General features: G+C 48.1%; 1 protein-coding gene across 1 annotated transcript in view; it reads right to left on the minus strand.

Moving 5' to 3' along the window:
- The window catches only part of IPO7 (importin 7), a 188,326-nt gene extending 176,890 nt beyond the window's left edge, over positions 1-11,436 (minus strand). The window contains 1 exon segment of the mRNA XM_030201007.1: positions 11,220-11,436. Within this exon segment, the coding sequence (XP_030056867.1) occupies positions 11,220-11,303 (84 nt within the window). The 5' untranslated portion in view covers positions 11,304-11,436.
- Between the last annotated feature and the right edge of the window lie 278 nt (positions 11,437-11,714).

Below are 11,714 nucleotides of genomic sequence, written 5' to 3' on the forward strand. Positions count from 1 at the left end.
CCAGTCTACGGTCTTGAATATCCTTCAGGGCAACACCTCCTTCAACAGGGAGGGTAGTTCTCTTTGTCACAGCTGTGACTAGGGCATCCACTTTAGGCATAGCAAAGCGAGCCATATGCTCCTCACTCAGAGGGTATAATTGCCCCATAGCCCTGGAAACTTCAAAGGTCCCTCGGGGTCAGCCCATTGAGCCAAAATAAGCTCTTGGATGGAGTCATGCAAAGGACAGGCTCGAGCAGGCTTTTTGGTACTAGCCATCCTAGGATTCACAGAGGAGGCTGTGCCACTGGCAGGGTCCTCAATAGAGATAGCCTGCAGGGCATCAGAAATAAGCGCTGGCAGCTCATCACGGTGGAAAATCCTCACCGTGGAGGGATCGTCCAGATCCTGAGTCACTTCTGCACCAGACTCTGGCTCCTCAGACCATGAAGGCCTGCCAGAGTCCTCCGAATCCTCGCAGCCCGACCATGGGTGGGGGGAAAAGGAGGTGCAGCACTCTCTGAAGGGGAATGAGCCCTTCTGCGCTTCATATTCTGCCAATTATCAGGGAATAACGCCTGAGAGGGCATACCCAGGCTAGAATCCACCGGGGGGGCATTAGAAGAGGCCCGTGCCGGGCTTTGTGGGAGAGCTCTTTTAAGCATGTATGCTTTATGCATTAATAAGACAAAATCAGGGGAGAAAAACTCACCCTGGGCACCCGGATCTCTGCCGGGGCTAGTAGCTCCCATATCAGCCTCACTCCGAGGCCTCCCCCCGGGTTCAGGACTCTCCGTCTCAGCGGAGGTCGCACCATGTGGTAAATTCAAAATGGCACCCGCTGCCAGCTCAGAGCGCGAAGAATCGTCGCTCGCCATGCTCGGGCCGGCTCTAACGTCTGTATAGCAAGATTTATGAAGCCCTGCTGCTGATCTGCGCTTGCCACACTTGGAACTGCGCTTTACTGTCTCCGCAGCCATCGCCAAAAACGGCGGTAAAATTCAAAATGGCGGTTCACGCCAAAATCGCCCTGATCGCGGGCCCACGCCGGAGGAGTCAGAAAACACTCTTACCTCACTGGACCGAGTATCACAGCTCCGGTCCCACAGAAAAAGGCAAGGAAAACCCTCTGTTCCAGCGTCTAAGCGCCAAAGCGCGACGCGACTTTTTTTTTTTTTTTAACGCTGTGAGGAAACAGATGTAAATAGAACTCCGGAAGCTCAGGTGAGTGGGAAAGGCAGGGAAAGGTCGAACCTATGTGCCTGCATCCACTGTTGGTGGGGAAGGACAGGGAAAGCTAAGCAATGTGTCCACATCCACGGAGGTATGGGTAAGGCAGGGAAAGGGCGAACCTATGTGCCTTTAAGCTGCTATAGCCTCCAACACCCCTGCTAACAACTGGCAAAAGCACAGGAGCAACCTCCAGGCAGATTTTAGATGGAGCTCGAAGAAGCTGCAGCCACTCTGCTAGGGGAGATAGAGAATACTGAAGAGAGGCAGTGGAGCAAGCTGGTATGAGGCACTGAAAAAAGTGTGCTCTCTATCTCCCTCTGCTGGTTGATGGACACAACCCATCTGTAATGGCTGCATCTGCTTGATGACAAGGAAATGCACTTTGCTTCTGTCTTCTCCAAACCAGCAGAGCTGACAAAACTGGAAACACTAAAGACAGCAAAGACTAGTAAGAAGGGAGTGTCAACAGGATTAAGCAATACAGGAGAGAGATCTTGACTGGTTTATATGAAGACTATGGAGAATCCAAAGGGCTTTGAAAGTCAGTGACATGCAGGAAGGAAGAAGAATTGCAAATCATAAGAAAAGGGGAAGAACTGTGAAATCAGCTATGGAAATACTGCTAACTATGGCCTTGCCCAGCGCTATAGACTTATGCCTAGAGCGTGCAACATGCAATCCTAAGAAAGGTGCTTCAATTGACATTTTCCAAAAGAAAAAAGAAAATATGCCAAATATATGGGAGGAGCACAGGGAGACCATGGACATGGCCTGAGAATGGCAAAGACAAACCAAACTCGGGAATCCATAAAAAGTTATATAGGGGAAAGGGAAATGGGACTTAATATACCGCCTTTCTGTGGTTTTTTGCAACTACATCCAAAAGTGTTTACATATATACAGCTACTCACTTGTACCTGGGACAATGGAGGGTTAAATGACTTACCCAGAGTCACAAGGCGAGCAGTGGGAATCAAACTCAGCTCTCCAAGATCAAAAACCACCGCACTAACCACTAGGCTACTCCTCCACTTCATGGAATACATGGTATAAAGAGCGGAGAGGAAAAATAAAAACCCCAACGGGCAGTGCAGCTAGCTGAAAACCCAGGGAACTGGGGTAGACCCCCACTGTAAAAACCCCTGCACCCAGAGAAAAAGAGATTTTTTTTTAACCTAAGAACTGGTACAAGAGCGGGTTAGTCTATCGTAAACGTGCCATTCTGCCATGTTGAGCACCAACTCACCCTAAACTGAAGCATCAAGGCACAGAATTGCCCCTTTTTGTGGCATTCTATGTTCTGAGTCCGAGAGACTGAATTTCCAGAACAGCCATGCATGAACAGCTAGAAGATATGGAAAGTGCCTACGGAAGGAACTTCTCCCGGCAGCCAACCATTCTGAATCAAAACCATGGACTCAGCATTCCCAGAAAATTCTTTGATCTGCAAACAATTATCATGTCATAGAAAAGACCTTACAGGGCCTTTAGCAAGATAACAGGGTGTAAATCAGACACAGGGTCACCCACCAGATTCGAGCACAGAGATAAGAATAAAAAAAACCCTCAGTGAAAATAAAGTAGAGGGAGCAGGGATAATATAGCTAGTACACATGTAGAGCACTGCCCACATCCCGTAACGCTAAAGAAATAATTAGTAATATGGAATTCATCCCTCCAGACGGTGCTACTGGAGAAAATAAGGGCTGAGAAGAAAAAAACTTTGAACAATACAACCGTGAAAGACACCAGCCACTCTGTCTCGGAAGGACCTTCTGTAAAAATGGCGGTGTTTCCCGCCGACACTGAAAACCGCAGCTGTCAAAGCTTTCCCAGTGGCAAGAGGATAAACGAGTGGCATTTCAAAGAGAACCGCCAAACTGGCAAAGCGAGAAGTCTTCCAAGACTAGAAAGAAATGTTACTGCCTCTCCCAAATTCAGAGACTCTTCCCCCGAAGAGTCTGAACCGTTGCAGGACCCACATAGTGAGCCAGCCAAGAGCAGGGACCGCAACCAGCACCGCAGGTGAACGAGGGAGACAAGATGGCGGCAGTTCCCGCCGAAATCAGAGCCGCCGACGGAGCTGAGCCTGCCGCTACAGAATTAGCCGAAATGGACCCCCCCCCCCCCCACCCCGCCGCCGCTGCTGAGAACGAAGACGACGTCCCTACCCCTTCCGCCGAAGAAGCTTCCACAGCGGTGCAGAATTTACAACACCCCGCCGGTGACAGACTAAACAGCGGTGGAGTTACTCAGCCATCACTATTAAATTATTTCTATTTCTTTAAAGCGGTACACACAGTCCAGCACAGCAGAGGCAAAACGCAGGGAAAATCAAAATGGGAGCTGTAATGCCTGAAACTGCAAGGAAACAAAACGATTAGAGCTCTGACCTTAGGATTTTTTTTTTTTTTAACTTGAAGCTGCCTCTCCCTCCAACGCTCTTCCCCTGAAGAGTCTGAGGAAGCTGATGATGTACAGAATAGACTAACTGTACAGAAAAATTAACAGCTATAATTATTAAAAAAATTTTCATTATTTACTTTCAATGCAGAATCAGTAAGGCTGTCTCTCCTGACTTACAGGACACCCTTCTGAGAAGGGGCTGAAGCAGTGCCAATTAAACTTCAGTCCCTAAATCAAACATATGGGGACTTTTTAAACAAAGCTCAGAAACAATATCAGGGAGGACAAGGGGGGAGGGACCCGGCCACCCGAGTTTAGCACCCCCGAGGCACTAAAAAGTCCCCCGAGACGTTTGCCTCCACATAACAGGCTTTCTGCATGTCAGAAATAAAAGGGTGAACAGAGAATAAAGCCAATAAGAGAAAATATAGAAAAAATACAGGAAATACAAAAAAAATAGAGAAGTACAAGAATGAGACTGAAGGGCTCACCACCTTCCACCTGCTGGAGACAGATTACTGGATCTTTCTCTGGTTGGCAAGGGCTCTTATTGGCTCTCTCTAGAGTCACAGTTTTTTTTTTTTTTCAGTCTCCACCTACTGGAGGACGTGCACAACCCATCAGTCCCCCGGTCCAGAGGGACGCTAAGGAAAGAACAGACATACAATCAAACATATAAACGGCGAGTGACCGTACTCACTCGCAAATGCGCAGTAGAGACTTCCCTCTCTGCCCCGCCCCCGCATCAATACGTGATGACGGGGGCGAGACAGAGAGGAAAGTCTCTACTGGCATGCTGCAGACGTCGGAACCGCTCCCTCCATCTGGCCCGAGCACTGTGAACTTACATCAGCAAAGCTGCCGTCGGGCTTCCTTCTCTGCCTTTGTCCCGCCCTCGCCAACGTTACGTCACACGAGGACGGGACACAGGCAGAGAAGGAAGCCCGCCCTGACAGCAGCTTTGCTGATGTGCTTGCTGCTGCGTGCTGAATGATGTAAGTTTACAGTGCTGCTCGGGCCGGGTGGAGGAGCAGCGGCGGCGACTCCGGGGGAGGCGGGGTGGCGCGGCGCCAACCTCGGGGGGTGGGCTCGGACCCCCCCCATTCCAAAAGTAGCCCATTTTCACGGGCTCAACGGCTAGTAAAGTATTATTGTAAGAATGATTGAGCTGAACAGTGACAAAGGCCACAGAAAACAGTGCTGAACCTTAGAATATATAAACACAGCATTTCAGCTTAAGAACTGGTGAAATATCCAGGTCATTAAACCAGAAATGCTTATACACACTGACAAAGGCGTACAGTAGAACATGACAGAAAACACAGGGGACTATATTAAGAAAGGAAAGCTTGTGCAGACTAAGGCCAAACATTACCAGATTCTATATAGCGCCTAGAGATCCACGCCAAAATCTAGGCATATTCTATAACAACATGCATAACAACTGGCTTAACAAGCTAATCAGCATTGATAACAGCACTTAAGCAATAATGGCCACTAATTGGCAATAATTAGAATTTACGAGCACAACTCGCTAAGCATATTCTGTAATGAACTATGCCTAAATTCTAATGCGTGCAGTTCAAAAGGGGCGTGGCTAGTGTTCCCAAATCTAAATGCGTAGTTATATAATACGGCCTACTGTGAGTAAATCTACATGCCACGTTTTTGTTGATATAAATAGAGGAGCATAGTTTTATGCACTGGGATATCAACTAAATATCTCTCTATATAAAACGCACCTCCAACGTTCTATGAAGCCTCCACAAGTCCAAACGTTCTAACTGCATGGAGGTGAAACCACAATTCACCCATGAGTGTTGGCCCTGCCCTCGCGTCAAACGTCATGATATCAAGGGCGGAGCTAAGGCACTCAACCAATCGTATCGCTCGGCCCTCGACGTCATCACTTTTGTGACGAGGGCGGGGCAAACATCGATGAAAACCACTACACCCGCTCACCCATGCTCCCCACACCCAAAGACAACACCCCTCACCCCTAAAACCCCCCAAATTCCAAACACTAACACCCTCCACCCCCTCCCCAAAAGTTGCAACCGCTCCCCCCCAGGGCAAAACACACACTGCTCCACCATCCACTCCCCCCCCACACAGGTCGTCGCCACCGCAAAAAATACAAAAAGGAAGTGCCGCTCACCCACATCCACGCCCCCCCCCAGTCACCATCCCAAGTTGACAACACTACCACCCGCCACCCCCCCCCACGTTGCCAACACTCCCCCCTCCACCCACCCCCCCCAACTCACAACACACAGTGCTCCACCCTCCACCCCCTCCCCAGAGTCGCAACACCCGCCGCTCAACCCTCCACAGAATACAAAAAAAAAAAAAAAAGGCAGCGCCGCTCACCAACACCCACGCCCTGCCAAAGTCACCAACCCTCACCCCTACACCCCGCCAAGTTGCCAACACTACCACCCTCCACCCCCCACACATGTTGCCACCGCTTACCCCTCCACCCACCCCACCCCCACCCCGAGGTCACAACACCCAGTGCAACACCCTACAACCCCTCTCTCTTTCCACTCCCCAACACAGCCGTCATTTGCCATACAATGAAACACAAAGTAAATCGCCACAGGACCCCTCCCCCCATCCCACAGTCCGCCTCACCCACCCTCCCGCCACCCTCCCTCTCCTCTCCGAACCCAGCCATGCTGCAGGACGCCAACGAACTACACTGTAAGCAAGGAAGCCCACTGGTTAATCTCTGTTTCCTCTCCCCAACACAGCTGTCATTCACATACACTCAAACCAAGCACACATAGGAGCTGCACATCCACATTGTCGTTTTTTTTGGACTTCTTACAACTGAAACACGTCTAAAACTGTTTCTAATGGAAAAACTACGTCAAACCAGGTAAAGGACAAAAGGTTTATGGGGTGGGGACCCTGAAACTATGAGGGAGGGTGGGCGGGACCCAGACAGTGGAAGGGACCCTGGAACTGGGAGGGAGGAAGGAGGGGCCCCTGGCACACACTCTGATTCTCACACACACACTCTCTCTCTCATGCACACACTCGCACCCAGTCTCACTCTCTCAATATCACACGCACATTCACTCTCTCTCTCTCTCTCTCTCTCTCACACACAGTCACTCTCAGAAACATACACACTCCGACGAAAACCTTGCTAGCGCCCGTTTCATTACTGTCAGAAACGGGCCTTTTACACTAGTATTCTATATACAGCACCTAAATCTAGGGACCGCTTATAGAATATGCTTAGGCTACATGTAGATATACACAGCTTTAAAAACAGTGAATAAAGTTTGTGTAAAACAAAGATGTTTACTAGTACTACTAGACGTACTAAACATATCTTTTTTTTGTTATAGATTAAAAGTGTAATAGCTAAAGGGAACCAGTTATTCATAAATCTACAGGATATCTCTGGCCCTTAGCATATTTTCTTATGTTACCAAATGTCAATGATCTTGTGACTAGAGGGATATACTACTGTGTCCTAGACAAATTTACTAAATGTATACATAAGCGCTGACTCCGTGGGTGCTCGAGCACCCCCAATATTTTCCCGGCCATCAGTCATCCGAAGTTCCGGTTCCAACGTCCCCAGCCCAACTTACCCACCCTCTTCTCCCTTAACAGCCCTCCTTGCTTTCCTGCCACCCAGCCAGTGCTTAAAACTCATTTTACCTAAGTCGTGACCGCAAAAGAAGCAGAGTAGAGCAGGCTCGCCTTCAGCCTTCCCCTTCTCTCTCAACATCCCGCCCTTGCGGAAACAGGAAATGAGGGCGAGACACTGAGAGAGAAGGGGAAGGCTGAAGGCGAGCCTGCTCTACTCTGCTTCTTTTGCAGTCACAACTTCAGTCAGGTAAAATGAGTTTTAAGCGCTGGCTGGGCGGCAGGAAGGCAAGGAGGGATGTTGAGAGAGAAGAGGCCGGGCAGGGGGGTTGGAACTGGAACTCGGGGGGCAGGTGGGGTTTGGGGCGGCACTGGACATGGAGGGGAGGGCAGAGGAGAATCGCTAGACATGGAGGGAAGAGAGAAGAAATCGCTAGACATGGATGGGGGGAGAGGGCAGGGGAGAGAGGAGAGTTGCTGGACATGGATGCAGGAGAGAGCAGGGGAGAGAGGAGAGTTGCTGGACATGGATGCAGGAGAGGGCAGGGGAGAGAGGAGAGTTGCTGGACATGGATGCAGGAGAGGGCAGGGGAGAGAGAAGAGTTGCTGGACATGGATGCAGGGGAGGGCAGGGGAGAGAGGAGAGTTGCTGGACATGAATGCAGGGGAGGGCAGGAGAAATGCTGGACATGGAATACAGGAAGGAGATGCACATGAATGGAGGGGAGAGAGGAGAAATGCTGGACATGGATGGAGGGCAGGGAAGACAGGAGGAGATGGACATGGATGGAGGGGAGGAAAAACAGAGGAAGAAGATGCATATGGATGGAGGGAAGAGAGGAGAAATGGTGGACATGGATGGAGGGGAGAGAAGAGAGGAAGTGAGATGAACATGGATGGTGGGGCAAAGAGAGAGGAAAATGGTGGACATGGATGGAGGAGAGGGAAGAGAGAGAGGAAGGAGATGCATATGGATGGAGGGGAGTGAAGAAAGAGGAAGGAGATGCATACTGAGAGATGAGGGAAAGGGAAAAGAGGAGAAAAACTACACATGGATGGAGAAAATAGATGCTGGATGGAAAGAGGGAAGAGAGGGGGCAGACGCTGGATGGAAAGGGGAGAGAGAGGGGCTACACGCTGGATGGAAAGGGGGGAGAGTTAAGATTGAGGAAAGAAGAAACAAGAAACTGGGACCAACACAATTAGAAACAGTAAACAGCCAGACCACAAAGGTAGGAAAAAATGAATTTTATTTTTACTTTAGGATAAAGTAGTGTGGTGGTAGCTGTGTTAATAAATACATAAAACGGAAGTAAGGTGATACCTTTATTGGACTAATTTTAATACATTTTTTACTAATGTTTGGAGACCAAACCCTCCTTTCTCGTGTCAGAGCAGAATACCAATATAATGTCCTGACCTGAGGAAAGAGGTTTCGGCCTTTGAAAGCTAATTGAAAATTGTATTTAGTCCAATAAAAATGATATATTTTCCATTTTTTGCTTTGTGTTTGTTAACCTATAGTATAGTGATTGAAAAATGTCAGTTTTTGAAATTTGCATAGTACAGGGGGACTGAGGGGCGGGACTGTTCAGGGAAGAAGTCCTGGTGCAGGTTGCAGGCAGCCTATGAGTGGCGCTGCCACTGCCCAGGTGAAGACTGCAGCAGACAGGATTTTAAGGTTGGGGGGGGGGAGAGAATGCACTGCCTGAAAAAAAAAATTCAGCACTCCCAATCATTTTGAAAAGTTGGCTCCTATGAGTGTATATTGTAACCCTCATAGCACAGCATGAAGTGAGAAAGAAAACTGTTCTGCAATATCACACGTATGTAACACATTTAGAACTATATATACGGTACAGAAAGTTAGGCGCTAGAAGATCTGTGTGAAGCATGTATTCTATAAAAAGAGTGCCTGACATTTATACAATACTAACACAGTGCAAAGGCCACGCCTAACTTTGGGCATTGAACATATGCCTGGTTCTATCAGGCACAAGTCAAGTGCCCAAAGTTAGACACAGACCGGCATTATTCTATACCATGGTGCTTAACTTTAGGAGAGTGCCATGACCTGCCTATGCCCCTCCCATGGCCACACCCACTTTGGGTTGCACATGGAAAAAGTTATACACCATATTATAGAACAGCATGCAACTTCAATTAAGTGCCTAACTGGTGCTTGTTATTGCCCATTAATCAAGTTGTGCTTGGATCTGTTCACAAATTCCAGTGCCCAACTTTGGACAACCTGTATAGAATCCGGCACATTGCACAGAAAACAGTAATACCAAAGAAAATAAAACCAGATGCAGGCAGCATGGGGGTGCATGATGCAGTAGTGCAGCTTTCAGCTTTGCCAGTTCCCTGCCCCCTCTAACGTTACTTCCTGTTCTGGGGCAGGGGACCGGCGGAGCCAACAGCCGTATGACGGCTTCGTGCACCCCCCAGGTGAGGATGATGCGCTTCGTCGGAGGGTGATGCACCAGGGGAGGGGTGTGTAGTGACGACCCACCCAGGGTGGCAGATGACCTAGGTACGCCACTGAATCAGAACATTAGACAGACAATCAAGACATGCAAAAATGGAGAAAAAGGCCTAGGCACGTTATTCAGTACTGTTCAACCAAATGGAAAAAAACAGTTAGTGAAATTTGCTAAAGATATCAAACTGCTTCACCCTGCAAGATCTGTAGTCAGAATGTCAAAGCAATTCATTTGGCACACATAAAACTATTACACAAACAACACTATTCAGACAATCTTGAATGATTCACCAAATAAAATCTCTTTAGTACTGTCTCATCAGCAAAATAGTGTTTCAGTTTCTTATAATACTGCTGTACTTAAGTACTGTAAAAAAAAAAAAAACTGAACCTGGACATAAAGTTTTCTAGATTTATTCTGTAAATGTACAACTTGCTGAATAACAGATCATGCCCATATTGTTTTATATATCAAGCTAAACATAATTAAGCCAGTATCCCATGTAAACAGAACATACATAAGATAATGAACCTCAAGATATTTTAAGCCCATTGTTTCACAGACTACTATCTTCAAAATTTTGCAAAAAAACATAAGATGCAAGGATGAATTCTAGAAAAAGAATAGATGATTTAATAAAACATAAAAGGGGCATGTAACCCATGCATCTTTTCTAAACATAAAGAACAAAAATAAACTTACTTGCTTAAAACGAGAAAAGGGCATTAGAGGTCGGAGTTCAAGTAAAACGTGCAATAAAAGCCAGCTGTACGTTAAGTGCTCACCCATTTATATTTTATTTATTTTAATTCATTTGTATCCCACATTATCCCACCTATTTGCAGGCTCAATGTGGCTTATCCATGTAGATCTAAATAAATTAGGACTAGAAATCAGAATATTTTACGACTCCCTTAATAAAGGCATATGAGCCATTCCAGCTCTCTCTCATCATAAGTTTAAGCTGTCATTCATGAACGGGTAGTTCTTTATAGATAAACTTTTGTAGTGTTAATTAAAGGCACGTAAAATTACAAAGTCATAACCATCAGGAGTCTCCGCTTAGACGTAATAAAGAGATCGCTTCACCGGCACCTTCAGAGTGACTCATCCCAGGCTCATCCGGACAAAGTGAAAACAGAGGAGGATGCGGGAAACACGATGAAGCCTCAGAGATTTGCACCGGCTACTACGTGGTCCTTCCCGCTAAGAGGGTCTCGCGGCCCGAAAAGCAGGCACAGTACACACCAGAGTCCAATCTTCCCCTCCATCCCCCCTCCGAACCTGAGACGGGGCATTACAGCGCTGAAATACAGCAGCGGCCTATGACAGACGGGATACTACTTTCGGCCCATTCAACACTACCAATTTCTCCTCTTTGCGATTCACAGGCGCTAAAGGGCCCTATAAAATAATCCCTTTTGGTGCGGTGCGGCCTGTTTCCGCCTGCCAGCCGCCGGCATTCTCCATGCTGCCTCCAGCACAGGCCCCGGCCACTTCTGCCTTTACCTCGTTCAGCTGCCGTTCGGCGGCCTCGCGCAAAGCTGGGTCCATGGTGCCCCGCAGAGCCTCGATGATTGTGTTCGGGTCCATGTCTGGCGTGAGGTCCCGGTACCGCTAGGACTGTATATGCCGCTAGAGAGAAGCGCTGCTCGCTGCGCACATGGACCCGCTGCTCCACAGCAACCGGCGCGAAAGGAAGAGAAGCACCAAAGGCCCCGGATAGACCCCCTCAGGTTTCTGGGAGGACACAGCAGCACTTCCGTTCCTACCGCGGATGTTCACGGGATTTGTGGTTCTTTTTCCCCACAACCAGTTGCGCTCAAGATTAGATTGAGAACAGGAGCGGCATGACGTCAAGAACTGAAGCCAATTAGGATAATCTCCCTTCCCCTCTCCTCCGCGCAGCCGTCATCCCTGTTCACTCAAAAAAGTAAGTAAACCTATGAGCTATTCTACCCACGTTGTTGTATGGGTGTTAGCATTTTTCTTTATTTCACTTAT

This window comes from Microcaecilia unicolor, chromosome 4 (assembly GCF_901765095.1).
Source record: "Microcaecilia unicolor chromosome 4, aMicUni1.1, whole genome shotgun sequence".
NCBI classification, from domain to species: Eukaryota; Metazoa; Chordata; class Amphibia; order Gymnophiona; family Siphonopidae; genus Microcaecilia; species Microcaecilia unicolor.